This window comes from Barbus barbus (genome assembly GCF_936440315.1).
Source record: "Barbus barbus genome assembly, chromosome: 48".
Classification (NCBI taxonomy): Eukaryota; Metazoa; Chordata; class Actinopteri; order Cypriniformes; family Cyprinidae; genus Barbus; species Barbus barbus.
Genome location: NC_136726.1, coordinates 15,427,695 through 15,444,304, shown reverse-complemented (window position 1 = coordinate 15,444,304; position 16,610 = coordinate 15,427,695). Strand labels below are relative to the sequence as shown.

The 16,610-nt window shown below is 36.2% G+C and overlaps 1 protein-coding gene across 1 annotated transcript; it reads right to left on the bottom strand.

The window, feature by feature from the left end:
- Positions 1-1,099: 1,099 nt before the first annotated feature.
- On the bottom strand, positions 1,100-15,952 carry LOC306866833 (cryptochrome-2-like). The gene is made up of 11 exons (XM_079412216.1): positions 15,599-15,952; positions 12,595-12,703; positions 9,358-9,500; positions 5,990-6,263; positions 5,624-5,764; positions 4,729-5,040; positions 4,499-4,650; positions 3,916-4,118; positions 3,147-3,230; positions 2,679-2,893; positions 1,100-2,167 (listed from the first exon to the last, which is right to left on the bottom strand). The coding sequence occupies exons 1-10, from the start codon at positions 15,754-15,756 to the stop codon at positions 2,685-2,687; spliced, it is 1,785 nt and encodes a 594-aa protein (XP_079268342.1). The 5' UTR covers positions 15,757-15,952; the 3' UTR covers positions 1,100-2,167; positions 2,679-2,684.
- Between the last annotated feature and the right edge of the window lie 658 nt (positions 15,953-16,610).

Here is a 16,610-nt window from a genome sequence, read left to right as displayed (position 1 = left end):
GATAATTAATTTTGATAAACGTGCCTTAGAAAAAACATTAATGGTGTGCATTTTGAGACAAAATAAAGGCATTGATATATTTTAAGATCAGTCAGAGCAAGTTTCTTTCAGTTGAAACCGCTCAGACTTAGATTTTAGTCTGGGATTAGTCTTAAACCTTGTCTGTGAAACCGGGGGATAATATAACACTAGGATAAAAAATAAATAAAGATTTAAATAAAAATTAAAAACTAAACATGCTTATGTATACAAGGACCCAAAACAGAACAAAAAAAGGAACATTTTTTATTTTAAATAAATTGCTAAATAAATATAAATTTATTAGAAATAAAAATAAAGAAAATGCAAAAAATGCAGAAATAAAACAATACTAAATCAAATACATGTACTGGTTAGTCATAGAGACATCTGAACATCTTTGTCTAATCCCTTTTTTTCTAGTTTATATATTACATACATTAGTAATTCATTTTGCACGACATGCTTAATACTTTTTTATATTATCATTATTCTTTTTCTTTCTGTTAATACATATATGCACTATTTGTAAGCAGCCCAGCAATTGTTTTGGCAATACAAATGTAGTTTTTGTCTTGCCAATAAAGCACACGAATTGAATTGACATAAATTAATAGATTTATGACTATAAATTTTAATCACTTAATGCAAATGAGAAGAGCATTTTCATGTATTTATTAAAAACAAACCAACATTAGGTCCATATGTCGCCCTCTGGTGGTGGTTGAAGTCAGTGTTTCTGAAAACTAAAACCACTCTACAGGAATTTCCATCACCATGCTAAGGTGTTGTGAGTGGTAGATAGGGAGTTGCTAAATGGTTGCTAGGCGTTTCTGTGTGATTAAGTCAAAAGAGCCCACACCCTGATCATATGATATCTGGATATGGCTCCAATCCCTTCTTCAGTGTAGCTCTATGGAATTTATCCAGCTGCTCTAACATCCACCAGGCAAAAATTCTGTCTGATCCCTTAGAAAAGTGCAAACACACCTTTCTTCTACAAGCTGCAAGAATTCATTCATGTCTGTAAAACAGGGTGTCGAATGAATAACCAAGTTTTCAGATTAAAGAAAAACAAATGGGTTCAAATAGGTTCCAGAAATTTATTTGATATATTGTAATCTACACTGAAACATTGTAGATGCAATACATCACAGAAACATTGTTTGTCGCTGACAGAAGCATGCAGTGAAAAGCCTTAAATAAATTACTGCCTACAAACAGAAAAGCTTAACAATCCCGTCAGCCTTTTAATGAAAATAAACTCTTTTATACAATACAAAAAAAGAAAAAGGGACAAAAAAATAAATAAAGCTGTTCCACATTGGCAGAGAAAACATCTTAAACGGTTAAATTATCATGAACGCACACATTAGTGGAATGTACAATTAATCCTCGTCGACTGTTAGAAAATGTTAAAATGAATCACTTGGTAAATAAATCAAACTTATTGAATTATAAACTGATGATTGTATACTGTTAAATTCAGAAAACCTTAGTGCAGCCAGTGGCAATTAAATGTTTGCATTCGGAGTTACATAAAGCATATATTTATGGGGATAAATTACTGAACCAGAAACCGAAGAAGTAAAATTCTTCATTGCTTGGGTCAACTAGTTGCTTGTAGCTTGCAAGAAATTATAGAGTTCAACTACATCAGACGTCATATCAAATTCACGTGGTCAGAACACTGTAGGCATCATCGTCAAATGTTCCCTCATCATTTCTATAATAAATCCATAAACCAGAGTTGCATAAAATTTGGCTAGATTCCAAGAATACTTATATCGGCGAATCGCTTGTTACCCTAAAGTTTCACTGGCGACGGCAATATCCATTAATTCTCTGTCAGATCGCAATACCGGGAGAACTACACATCTGATACAGATCTGAATCTTCATACAATCATGTTTAGTTTAGCAGGTCGAAACTGGAACAAAAGCAGCTTTTTTTTTTATTATTGATGTTTGACAAACAAGCCCTGGATTTGTCACAGGCATTGACAGAACTGCAGTGTTAATTCTTTTGTATTAATGCTGTTTCTGTTCTTCTGTGAAAGGTGGCGCCAGTTGCACACTTTTCTCCTGCCGTTCAGCGAGGTGGACTCCTCAGACTTCCTTGGATATAGGACTGCAAAAGCAGTCTCAACCTGAAGAGGGCAGAAATAGAATTCATTATCATCACTGTTCATTTTGCTCCTTGCTGAATATGCTTAATTCAATTGTGGGATTCAGCAAAATAAGTTGGTTTTTGAAATAGCTCTCACACCTCATCATGAAGCATTGCAGTAATAACTAGATACATGTTCAATTACATGCTTTTTAATTTCACAACATATTAGAAGTGTTTGGTTTCAAAAACATTTAGATTTTAATGTATACATAAATACAATTATAACAATTATTTTAAAATAAGTTATTTCACAATTAAAAAAATAAATAAATAAATTATATATATATATATATATATATATATATATATATATATATATATATATATATATATATATATATATATATATATATATATATATATAAAATTAGTCATGCAATTTCTTTTTATTATTGCAACACAAATATTGCTATTCTGATGAACATTATTATTATTAATAAGACTCAAAAGCAGTTATTAATTTTTTTTTTCTTAACTCTGGCTGGTACCTGTGGTCACTGCTTGTCATCAGTCTTCTGCTCGACTCCTTTGGCTTGGTTGGTGTGCTTGACTTTTGACTTCTGTTTGCTTGGGAGCCCAAAGGGTCGGCCCCTTTTTCTCTGAGTGTGGGCCCCGGGGGAAGCTGCTGTCGGGCTTGAGTTTGGGGTGGAGGGCTCGGAGTTGGGCGGGGGTGATGGCGCAGGGGTGGGAGTGGACACTTCACCTGCAGAAAACATGATGGTGCTTCAGCAAAAGTACTGTCCTGACTAGAAGAACTATTTGTTTGGTTTTAGGGGGTTTTAACATTAAGGGTGAAGTCTGCTTTATACATTTATTTTCTTCGGCATTGTAAAGCTATTTTTTATGAGATCAGGAAGTGTAGTTACATTTTGCTTATAAAAACTAAGCATAGCTAAGAAAACTGAAAGCTGCACAGTGAATCCTGTTAGTATGATGGATGATTGACGTTATCTCACCATCAGTGTTGCTGCTGGCCTGAGAGTCATCCGACATGGGAGGCTCCGCCTCTTCCTGGATTGTAGGGACTGAGGCGAGCAAACCTGCAGAGAAAATAGAGAAAGAGGCTTTGTCATCTGCATAACAAATATACAGAGGTCACATTACAAATAATCATTATCTTTTCTATGTACAGGGTTATAAATTTACTGACATTATTTTATCTGTTAGTAAAATGCTGCAACTATTGGTATTTTTAGGACACACTGAAATTACAAGGACTTGTGTAGCAAGACGTCTTAGTCTTAACAAGAAATGTTCTTGTTTTTTTGCAATGTTAATTAACAATACTCTAAAAATTGCAATCAATGGAACAGATCAGATATCTTGTGTATCTGATCTTTTTAAATGGCAGCTTTGAAAAGCTTTTTCACTTATTAAATCATTTGCAATCAATTTTCAGCCAATACAGCCTCTGCATATGTAATATTTTGTGTAATCAAGTATGATCACTTCTCTATGCAGTCTAACTACAAATTATCTACAAACTCAATCGGGGGTCAAAAGCAAACTGCTTCATTACAGTACTTAGAGCTACTGGGTCAAAGAAATTTAGTGAGAAATGACAGTAAATTACTGCAACTGCTTAAATAACCCCTTATACAAGCACTCAATATCATCAGAATGTTTTTTTTTGTTGGTGACAAAATGCTGTAATTTCCCATTTCCTCCATAAGAGGGCTGTAATAAACCTTATGTCATGATGGATAGGTACACTGTGTTACTCACTAAGGCCTCTGTAGTGCGACAGCTGCTGGTAAACCTGCTTCATTCGTTCAATGTTAAGCCGGCTGCTCTCGGCATGGTTGATCATAGGTTTAGGATAGTCCACACCCACAATACAGTTGGCCGCTTTCTGCACCGATTCTGGGGCGTTCCATGGCTCGTAGATGTAGCGGTTAGGATAGTCTTTTAACTTCGGGATGTACCTCCTGTAAGTGAGAATATAAGATAGTTTTATGACAGATGCAAATGATTGCAAAATAAATATTTTTTTTTTTAAATAATTACTTGCATTTTTATTACAAATTACTATATCAGTATTAAAGGCATTTCATCAATTCATCAAATGACATCCATCAATCTTAAAATCTTAATATTCTAATTTCCAAGGTATTCTTCTGATATTCCTAATAGAGAAGTCTCCACTGTCACAGCAGCTCTTTTGAATATGCACAGTGGAAAAGCCTGAACCTGTGTAGCGGTTTACTCAAGCCTTTACGCAACACAAATCTACGAAACTCTCAAAACATATAAAACCAGCCAGTGATGTAAGACATGCTTGGGTGTGGTTCGGGGCTGGTTTGTGTACCTGATGTAGTCTCCGCTGGGATCAGTCCTGCGGCCGAAGCCCACGGGACAGTAACAGTGGAAGAACTGCTGGAAAAACGCACTGCAGGACAGCCACATCCAGCTGCCTGCATTCACGCTCCAGTCCGCATCCAACAACAGCTCCTCAAACACCTGAGAGAAAGAGAGGGCGGTTAAGAGGGGAAAAAGGAATAAAAAGGAAAGAAGGTGAAGTTGTGCCATCTTATTTACTTTCATTCCGTTTTCCCAGCTGATCCACAGGTCTCCACGAGTGAGGAAACAGGCTACGGCATGTCTGGCCAGGTGGTGGATCCAGCCTTCCTGTCTTAGCTGGGTCATGATGGCATCAATCCAAGGGAACCCAGTCCGACCTTCTGCCCATTTAGCCAACGCCTCAGGATTGTGATCCCAGGGGATCTGCACGCAGATGGGGTTTCCCTCCATACGGTCAAAGTTAGGGTTGTTGGTGCCTGCCGTGTAGAAAAACTCTCGCCACAGCAGCTGGCCGAAGAGTGAGAGGGGTGGACTGGATCTTCTCCGTAGCTGGACAAGTGCAAGAGGTCAAGAAAACAGTCACAAAATATTTGCATAACTATGCTGTGTCAGTTCTACAGTCTTTTATTACCATACATGCATGTTCCAATAATTAATTCTCATATATTATAACTGCCACATTTTAATTCTCTTGTACAAAACTAACTTATTAACTATCCACCTTACTTTTTTATGAGTACTGAAGTTTTCTTTTGTTTTGAAAAAAGTTCTCTTTTTTCCATGTATTCTTTTGCATCACTACCTGGACCAACTTATCCATTTTAATTAGTTTTGTCAACATCAACCTTTAGATCAAAAGCACTTTTAAGATCATAAGAAAAATACATTCAGTCAAGTGTGTCCAGAACTTTGGTTAGTAGTTTGGCTAGTATTCATAACTTTTTTTCATGGTGTCCCAAGGCTCGATTCTGGGAACCTCTATTATTCAACATAAATGCATCTACTGGCAAGAGTAAATATTTTATTTGAACATCCACTTTCATGATTTCTATACTGGTTACCTTTGAATTTTAACTATTAAACTTCCAGTTCTCTAGATTACAAACAATGCCATAAGATAACAATAACTTACCTTCATAAAAAGTTCCCGCAGATTGTAGTAAAACACGCGACATGACAGACAGCCGAATCGTAGGTAAGGACTAAGTCCAGTTGGGCTTGCGAACAGTGATAGAGTGGTTATTCTAGGCCTCTCGAAATTCGCTACCCAGGCCTGCATCAAAATAACATGATTAAATCAAATATGAAAAAAAAAAAAAAAAAACATTTGACCGATATACAGACACACATATATAAAAAAATAACCATCATTCATTATTATTTTCTATAAATTTAAAAAATGCATAACTGCATTTCTAGGAAATAATTAAGATGTCAACAGTCATTATTAAAATGCATTTTAAAATGTCTAACTTCATTAAGTATCACCATGTCTCACCTTTCTGTCTAAGTGTTTATTTAATCTTTCCAGGGCTTCTGTCTCACCACCCTTCCATACATGTGAGCTGTCACCCTGAGTCTTAAAACCCAGCTCCTCGAGAGAGGGTACGCCATAACGTTCATCATGATTTTCCGAGATCTGCATCTGACACCTGGCCATCTGTTCTTGAGTGATAGTCGGCAATGGTTTCCTAGGAAGTTCGAGTCTGTTCACAATGGCTTGAAATCTCTTGAAAGTGAGAGGGGGGCTGTGGTTGTTCATTTCTATGATCCTGAGGGAAAAGCAAAAACATTTTACTTACTTGTTCAGATGACAATATATGGTGAAAATTCTTATTTGGGTCATATATTCCAAGATGTAGGCTAGAATCTGTGATTGCGAAGTACAGTAAACATCCACACCGGTGCGGTGACTGACAGCTACATACTCCTCAAAACATTAGATTCATCTGCGCTGGAGCTGTGCCGACTCACAACCCCACGCAAACAAGATAATTCCGCAAGTAACTGCAATTCCAGGTTTCAAACATAGATGGCGACAAAGAGGCAAAACTTACGGACTGCAGCTTTAATTTAGTCATTAAAAGTAAAATATAAAACACTATGTGGTGGGATGAGCACAAATCTGAACTACTGAACAACTTGTTGCCCTGACTGACATCAATATAACCTTGCTTGATTATAGGACATTCTAGAACATTCTATTTCAACGATCTGTTTCAAATAACCTGAGGTTGCATGGCAAAAAGCCCAATTTTATTCTCAAGGAAACAAGGTTATTAAAGTAAAGTCATATTCAATCAGCTAGGAAAGTTTGCATGGCAGCGTGTCCTAAGGTAACATTTCCCCACATTCTCCAAATGCAATCACATACGCCTGTCTGGCTCTGAGAGACTCAAAGAGAGGAGCTAATAGTCTCAGTGGCTCCTCTAAGAGAGAAACAACAGCCTTTACACATTAACAGCCTGTCCCTTATTTATAGTCCTAATCTTATACAACTCCTGCCTATATCCGTCAGGGGTGGAGCCCCTGTCATTGGCCGGTTTTCTCGGCACGGTGCGGAATCAGAGGGCACCCGCGTGCTCGTTAGGAAAAGCCTGGCGCTCGGCTCGCACATGTTTGCAGTGGTGACTTGCATGCTGAGCTATTTCACCCTCCCACCCACAGCACATGTTTCACAGTGTGACCGCCAGAGCCACTTTCCACCATCAGATGGCAGCCGTGAGTCTCATATCGGCCAGGAGAGCAACAGACGTCATATGCACACCCGCACATGCATTCACACATGCTTATGCTTGCAAGCTCATTCTCTTCCCCTCTGAATGAGACGTAGAATCTGGGCGTATCACTAACATCCAACCCATTTATGTAACCTACGCAAAAGGCCACTTGTTTTACATTACAAGTCAGGAGCAGTGGTATCTACACGCTGATCTGAGAAGGGGAGAGTCATTCTCTCCTCTTTGGTAATACTCTCAGGAAAGGCGTAGGAGAGAGAATGCGAGTTGCACATAAACACAAGTTAAGGCCAGGGTCACGGTACTGCATAGTTCATTGTTATGCTACATTATGCTAAAAGTGCTGGCAAAGTTTACGGAGGAATCTAGTCAATGATTAGGGATTGTTGCCCTATGACTACACTAACAAGGAGGTTTTCCTCTCTGGCCCAGTAGTTCAGATTTGTACCTGTCCTACTGACATTTTCACTGTCCCCAATACATTTTTATTTTTATTTTTTTTATTTGAACTATGTCAGTAAATTGTATCAGTTTTTATATTTCATCAGTTTCAAAAGTTTTCCTATACTATTTGTCAAAAAAGAACCCCCCCCACATACATCCATCCATAAATATTTATCATAAATAAATACTACTTGTAAAAGCTGAAAATTATACAACTTTAAAATATCTGTGTGCGCGCGCGTGTGTATTATGTGTGTGTGTATATATATATATATATACACACACACATATCTATATATACACACACAAAAGGCCTTTCTTGTATGATCAGATCAATGCAAATATCAACCATTGTTTTTAAGCAGCAAACAGTTGTAAATGAGAAAGAAGTTAATGTGCCTTCTAAAAATCTAAACAATTAGACAGTAATATTTATTATTCGTTTTAATTTAATATAATTTATATGCTTGATTTATCACTTTTCATAAAAATGGTCTAAGGCTAAAATGCTGTGGTATAAGATTTTAGTTTTTGTGAAAACCTGTATCTGAACTGTAAATCATGTAATTTTATGGCTTAATACTGTATGTTACCATGGACATTGTCCAACCCCGCTCATACTGTTCATTTTACTTGTGCAGCTCTTAAAATGGGTCATAAATCTGCATACCTTGTAAATAGTGAAATCAAATTCCTTCCTTCATATTTGTTGATATTTGTGTATTGAAAATATTTTTGATTGACGATTAGACTCCTATCTGATTTTATATATTTAAAAAAAATTTTGGGGGGGGGGATAGTTTGACCAGGGATTTTGAAATTTTGCGAGCCCTGCACCAAATACATAATGTCTGTATATGTTTTGTGACATTGATATCAATGTAATTTCACCATGTCTCTGCTGATTCCTGATTCATGTAAACTACTGCTCAAAATCTTGGTCAGCAAGATATTTTTTTTGAAAGAAATTAACATTTATTCAAGCAACTAATCAAACGTGATAGGAACATTATAAATGTCTTCACTATTTCAAATAGATTATTCTTTTGAACTTCTTATTCATCTAATAATCCTGAACAAAACATACTATGGTTTCCACAAAAATATTAATCAGCACAACTATTTTCAACATCGAAAATAATAAATGTTTCTTGAGCATCAAATCAACATATCGAAATGATTTCTGAAGGATCATGTGACACTGAAGACTGGAGTAGTGATGCTGAAAATTCAGATTTACCATCACAGGAATATATTTAAAAATACATTAAAGAAAACAGTTATTTTAATTTGTAATAATATATCACAATATTAACATTTTTACTGTACTTTTGATCAAACAAATGCAGCATTGGAGAGCATAAGAGACTTCTTCCAAAATTATCTGAAATCATACTGACCCCAAATTTTTAAACGATAGTGAACAATAATTAAACCTCTTAACATACTTAAGAATGGTCAGCACTAGTAAAACAAGCTACTAAAAACATAGTTAATGCACTACGTCAAATATTAAAATAGTTTTATAGACCAATAAACTGGACCTATAAATTAATTTCTTTACAAAACCTTAACAAAAACTTTTATTGCATCAGTGAGTGAGTGTGTGCATGTGTGCGTGTGTGTGTGCGCATGTGTGTATATTTTCCATGAGCAATGTGTGCGAGTTCAGTTCATCACCCACCTGTCTGGACTGTAGAGCGTGTGAGTGTTTCGTACCACGGTTTCCACACCGTATTCCTGCGCCATTTTAATGATGGCTGCATCCCTTTCTTTGCCATAAGGCTCAGAGTCATATTCAAATGTGAGACGTGTGACATTCCACTCCTGAAAGAGACAAGAGATCAGACATTTATGTTAAAGAATGATAATATCAAAACTAACTACTACAACATCAAGGTGTAGTATCTTCACCCCTTATTTCAGCCATGTAGAAAGCAGTACATAAAAAAAGTACATCTGGTGATATAGTAATTTAGTGTTATATTCCCAAAAAGGGCCTGAAAAGGAAAACCATTACTAAACATTTCAATATCCTTTCACACGTCGCTCAGGTAATCATCACAAAAACGGATGCTGTGCAACTCAGCTGTTCAGAAGAAGTGTACTGTAGGCGGATTCTGTGACTTCTTGGTTATACAAGTGCACTTTGAAAGGCTGATGCCATCACCCCCTTGCATAAACAGCACTATCAACCTGCCAAAGGGTTCGTACAAGACACTTGACTGATGCATTGCCGTGTTTGAGAGAGAGAAGACTGCTCTGACTGCATGAAAATAAGATCTTTCATAACACACTACTCTAAAATGCTGGTGCAAATCGATCAGGAGTCAGGACTCAGATGTTTAGCTGAATACAGAATTACTGGAGCATCTAAATGAGACATTTAAGAGCTGTGGGATGCATTGAACTTTATTACTTTAGGTTAGAGATTTGAATAGTCCCCTAAACCCAAGGATGCACAATGGTAAAGAGATGACTGCCTTAGCAAGCATAGCTAGTAAACATTTATATTACTCAGGATTCCCACACATTTCAAGCAATGAATTTCCATTACTTTTCCAGTTGTGAATGACGAAGTATGGAAAAAGAGAGAATTTGAAAAAAATAATTTATAGAGATTGCACACACAATGACCAGTTTCCAGCCAATTATTTTTTTGACAGTTGAGCGGTTAATTGTCGATTGTTCCCTTGAGATTATAATTGCGATTATTAATAACGATTATTTTGAACAGATTTATGCCATTGTTTGAAGCTGCATGCCATATATTTATATATAAAATATATATATAAAAAAAAAAAGCTGAAAACACTCTTCCTGGACTTGTATTGCTTTTCTATAGAACTGAGCCTCAAATGTCAACTTGGTTTGGTTTCTTCTTTAAACAAAAAAAGAACAAAAAAAAAAAAAAGGTAAAATTATGCATGGTAAAATACTAAAACTAAAAGAAGAAAATGGTCTAAATAAAGCTACATATTTCATTTACAATTAAACAGACGAAATTTCTAATTACAGTAACATTTTACAGTACAATTTATATTAACAGGGCTCCAGACTAACAATGGAGAGCAGTGGCACCAGCACCTGATTTGGTAGCACTGAACATGTAATATTACAAGTTTTGTCTCTTAGAAATGCACATTAACAGGAGCTTGAGTTCAGAGTAGCAGGAGCTTGAGTTGGGATGCAGAAGTACATTTGACAGTACCATTGTCAATATGAATAACCTACTTTTCTGCCACCATTTCTGCCATTGTTACCATTAGTGTTACAGTAAAACTATATTAAATGTGGGTGATTTGTGGACTGAAATGTCTTCTAACTGGATCGTTGTTGCACTGTTTCAGCTGCTTTCTGCATCAGTGTTGATGAGAATAACAGCTCAGATTTATTTGGCTTTAAACTAGTTTAAATTAAAGAGATGTGATTTGTACTGGAGAACTCTGCGCTGAACTCGAGTGCTTCTTACTGGATTTCACAGCGTTGTTTAGTGCGTGATCGCGACTGGTCACTGTAATAAAAGCATACGCTCTAAGCTCGCGCTGCGCTGTTTTCTTTTGAGGCGAAGCGGATAAAAGGTCAACGATTACCGCTATTTTGTTCCGCTTTCGACACGTTTGGCATTTAAATCTATCATGCACAACAGGGTGACAACGATCAGTTAGACAAAATGTCTTTTATCCAGTGTGTTTGAGTTTGTTAAACACCTTAAGCACACAGAATATTGCAAGTGGGCATTTTTAATCGTTTATTTTTGTAATTGCGGCTTTGAACGATTATGTAATCGTGGCATCCATAATCGATAACCATTTACAACAATGATAACAGTAAGAAATGTTTCTTGATCACAAAATCGGCATATTAAAATGACTTCTGAAGGATCATGTGATATTGGGTATTTATAACATTTTACTGACTAATATTTCACAATATTACTGCTTTTACTATGTTTTAGATCAAATAACCAAAGCATTGGATAAAATTAGAAAGTTTTCTCAAAATTACTAAAAAAAATAAATAAAATTACTGGTTCAAAACCTTTGAATGGTTGTGTATTTGAGATAACATAAAAAGATACTGTAATTATCATTCTAGGTTACCAGCTCAAAAAAAACAAAAACCCAAAGATGATGCAATTCAGTGGCAACCTGAAACACGTGAGAAATAATAGACAAAAGCAACACAAGGTTTGTCATCCTCCATGGAGACCATCTCTAAACACTTTGTGATTAATTAGTCTTACTATTATAGAACAAAAACTACTTAAGCTGAGATTTCCACCAAACACCATCCTTGTCACACTACATCCTTTTATTATGTCTGGTACCGAATGGGCAACACGGGAAATTGAACATCATTTTGACGAATCTACTACCTTGAAGATGTCTCTCCCACTGATACTGTAGTGGACCAGCGATCACCCACAGCTTCCTCTACACTAGTCTTCCCAGCAGACCACACCACACTGTGTATTTTATGGAACAATAGAAACCAGCCAATAGCTCATGTTTGCTAATCTAATTAGCCAGAGGTTGATATTTGGCAATATGTTTTAAATCAGCGTTCAGGCTTGTTATCGGTTTAAAACGGCTGCTGTCAAAACATAACATTCTTCATAGTTTGAGAAAAATCTTCTGAAACAAATCATCACTTGCAGATGAACCAACTAATGATAACTGACCACTAACATCACTGTAGATACATTAAAAATAAACATGTTAAAATACTCTGTCAAATCCACTAACCACAGTAAACACGCAAACATACCAAAAAACTCAGCATTGCTTTGTGCACCAGTATATGCTCAGACCTGATAGAGACTTTCCATGCTTCAAGTTGTCAGACATAACGGTTTAGATTTCAAAAGCCAAAGTGAGACTAAAAGACACAAGACAAATATCCTGAGAGAAATACAGACCTTGAAGAGTCTCGGGAAGACATCTGTTGGCTGTCCTCGCACCACAAAAAGCCTTGAATTCAGTTTCCTCAAACTTGTGTCCAAATCTTCTAAAGATTCCAGTAAAAATCTGCCAGAGAGAAAATTTCAAACATTATAATATTTACAAAAGTTAATATGAATATTCCATGAACTTGTAAGTAGTGCTAAACTTTAGAAGTTATTCCAAACTAGCAAGAGTTACCAGGTGTTTTCTCACTAAGGAAGTGGACATATTGTATATTTTTCTGTCAACATGTAAGAAAATCAATTTAAATATTTTAAGTAAAAATGCAAATGATTTTGAATTGCAATATTAATAGCACCTTGCACTGATCACCCAAATCTCTATTTGTTGTTATTGATTCAGGTTTCATTGGAAAATTCTATCTTGCCACCAAAATACTATTTAACCTCATTCTACCTCTTACAACTCCAACTCTCTACTACAATACACTTTTTAAAATAGGTGGCGGTGAATAACATCTGTGTTTGAACTAATGAATTGTCCTTGCTCGTTCTCTTCCTTTCGAAGCATTTTTCTTAACGATGATCTGCTGAAAGAATTACAAGTGTGTGTAAAAATATTCCACAAGTTCCTAACTGAAACAATGATTAATTAAGGTTAATATTTTTATATATCAGGCTAAAAATCATGCCCCCCCCCCAAAAAAGATGAAAAGAATTAAAAACACAACAGATCTGCTTCATTGTCATTTGTAAGGAAAACGAGAACGATGCTTAAAGACACTTTGCGATAGATTTGTACATACATTTGAATGAAGTTTTGTAAGACCTGTTTCTGACGAAAACGATTTGGTATTTTTTAACGAAATGGTTAAGTTTCTTTCGTGGAAATTGTGTTTTGTCCATGGTTTCTCCCCATCAAAATTTCTCCTTTGGATTAATGCTGATGCAACTGTTAGAAATAAATATCTTTTTTCCCCTAGATGGTTTAATAACAACTTGAACTGTATTCTATCTGTGTTTGATGATTTTGGTAATATTTTAACTTACGATAATGAATCTCCATAATTTTCCAGTCCCACCAAAGGAATATAATACTTTGAGAGCGATCCCAGTAGGCTTAACCCTGTTAATTAAGTCACTTTAAATTCAGTAAAGGCAACAGTGTTTATCCGGCTTTCTGTTTGTATGGTATCGATATTTTAGATCGGAAGTGCAATAACAGACATATTCGCAAAATATTTCAGATAATAAGGTTACTCCAAGAGGGAAATTCTACTGGGGTTCCTCTATAACAAATATAAATTGGAGAAAGGCCTGGCTTTTACCAAGTAAATTTAGCATATCTAACAAGGTTAAGGAGATTAATTTTAAAATCCTTCATAAAATTGATCCCGTTAATTTGTCTATTTCTAAATATTCTAATGTTGATGAGTCTTGCTCGTTTTTTTGAGGAAACAGCTGCCCATTTGTTTTTTTGATTGTGGTGTAACTATGTTTCTAACCTTACAAATGTGACCCATACCTTCATCCTCAAAGATGTTATTTTTCATTATGAAAGTCCAAAGCTATTATCTGCTGAATATGTTGTTAATTTTCTTATATTGAATGCAAAATTCTTCATTCAGAAGCAAAAACGGCTTAAATCTCCCTTGTCTTTCCCCCTTTTTCTTGTTGAATTGGACTCTCGTTTCATCTCTTAGACTTACAAATAACAAAAAATTGCCAAATTTTTTATGTATTATGACAACTTTTCTAAAAGGATGTCATTTTATTTTTGTACTTTTATAGATAATATAATTTGATGTACGCAAATCCAGAATATTTGTTTTCTGTTCTTATATTTATGATTGCTCTTTGTTGGAATATATTCAAGTCTCGCTTCTCCGTTTCTGTTTTTGCAATATAAAAAACAAAACAAAAACCGAAATGGTTAAGTGAATGATTCAAATATAAAGCACTGCTCGTCGCCACCTACAGGCGTAACCGAGCCATTGAACAAATCCTGGTGAATTGATTCAGAAGATTCGAGTCACTGGGATGAATCAAAACCCCTAATAAGAATCTTTTAACTAAAAAAATATTTTACAAAACTCGTATTGTCTGATTCAGCATGCACCGGGTAATAAACTTATATAAGTTTGTTTTCATAATTACATGAGCAGAAATGGATGCTTACAAACCTAAACTATCGCCAATAAAAAAAGATTGAAGTCTGACGGCGTTTAAACAGGTCACACGACAATGCTCTGATATGCATTCCATTTAAATATTTGTAGCACTAGGTTATTCATTCATTCACACAATTCATCTCACAGCATGCGTGGTGGACAGCACACGTGAAATCTCGTGACTCGCGCGATCGAATTTAGAATATTTTTACGCGTACACTTTTATAAATACTGTCTCCGAACTGCGTGCGTTTGACTTAATCGACAAACACATTCAGTGATGCAATAATAAAACTTGGCAATTTTATCTGTTATATAAAACCAAAGTGGGCGTGAGCAAAACGACTAGCCTGTTAGCTTCCATATAACGTTAGCTTAATGGTCTGAGGTCTGAACGCTGTAACTGCGCCACCAAAATTATTCACATTTCATGCCATTAACGATGAATTAATTCAGCGTGTATTTTTAAAATAGAAATAATACACTCTATTGGATTTATAGAAGTGTCCAGCTGACTTGTAAAGTTCATTCACCTGCTGTAAACAGCATTCGGGCCCCTTACGCGAGTCAATATTTTACGATTTATATAACATAACTTACATGGGTAATAAGAAGTCAAAATGTCATTTTTGAGCTTAAATAAGACCTCCTTAAAATGACATAGCAGAGCACCAGCTCACAAGCACACCGAGTCGACGCACGTCAGGGCCAAAACATAACAGCGGCTGTGCAAAACAGCTGCGTAGTTACGCGCCACCATATCTAACGTTACCCTTCACAATTACACCAGACTTCCCAACGTATGCCTGTTTATAACTAAAAAAAACACTAAAACAAAAGGCACGAACCTCCATCTGTTAACTCCCACGTTGGCCGAGCCTGCAAACCACGGATCCAAAATATAAACACACCGCACAGTATCCGCGCCATTGAGAGCTTCCTGCAAAGCCGGATTATCATGAAGCCGCAGCCCTCTGCGAAACCAATGCACGGAATTCACCACCATAGTTGAACTTTATTCCATCCTAAAGGTTCAGTGAAGTCGATGATAGTCCAAAAGCGTAAACGATCCCCGATTTCAGCCGTCCAGGAACCACGTTACACCTCTCTGTGAAGTTTGAGGTGAGGAGCAGCCACAGCAGACGCTCTCGTTTCTTCCATTGGGCAGCACACTGGCACGTGTACGGATTACCAGAATGAGTGACTCGGGTTTACGAGCTGCTATTGGTTCAGCCCCACGGTGGAAATCCAGCCCAGTCACGTTTCTCTGGTGTGTTGTTCATGGGAAATAATCGTCAAATTATGACATCAGATCATGCAACTGGTAAAACACGTAAGGCGCGCGCGTAAGTTATCTGAGGTGAAGACGGCAAGTCTTGTTATATATATATATATATATATACTGAGTATAACCAGTATAGAATTACAGTATAGAAAGTACAGAGGGACGTATAGAATACAAAAAAGGGACTTTGGTATAACGCGAGAGGACATGACGGAAATGGAAAATATATGTATCACGTACACACAGGTATCCCAGTTGAGTCGGTCTACATGTTTTATAAGCATAAAGTGAAGAAACGCACTTGCATTAACGTGGTGTTTTGAGCCCCCTCGTGGTAGTTCTTCGCATTGCTGTGCTCAGATAAAACAAGGTTCAGATTAGGGTCAATGAACTTTTAAAGCATTTGTGGCTGACAGTTTGGCTCACACATCCATGTCCCAGTGCTTTAAGCCGCCTGACTGTTTTTTTTATATATAATATGACATAAAAGTCGTATATCAATAGTGTAACAATGTAATACTGTAGTATGATACATTGCATCTGGTGTTATTATTATTGTTGTAATATAATACATT

Coding starts and splice junctions, on each gene's coding strand:
- LOC306866833 (XM_079412216.1), bottom strand. CDS start 15,756: ATGGTGGTGAATTCCGTGCATTGGTTTCGCAGAGGGCTGCGGCTTCAT. Junction 9,501..12,594: donor TCTTCCCGAGACTCTTCAAG/GTCTGTATTTCT, acceptor TGTCTCTTTCAG/GAGTGGAATGTCACACGTCT. Junction 6,264..9,357: donor ACGCTCTACAGTCCAGACAG/GTGGGTGATGAA, acceptor CTTTTCCCTCAG/GATCATAGAAATGAACAACC.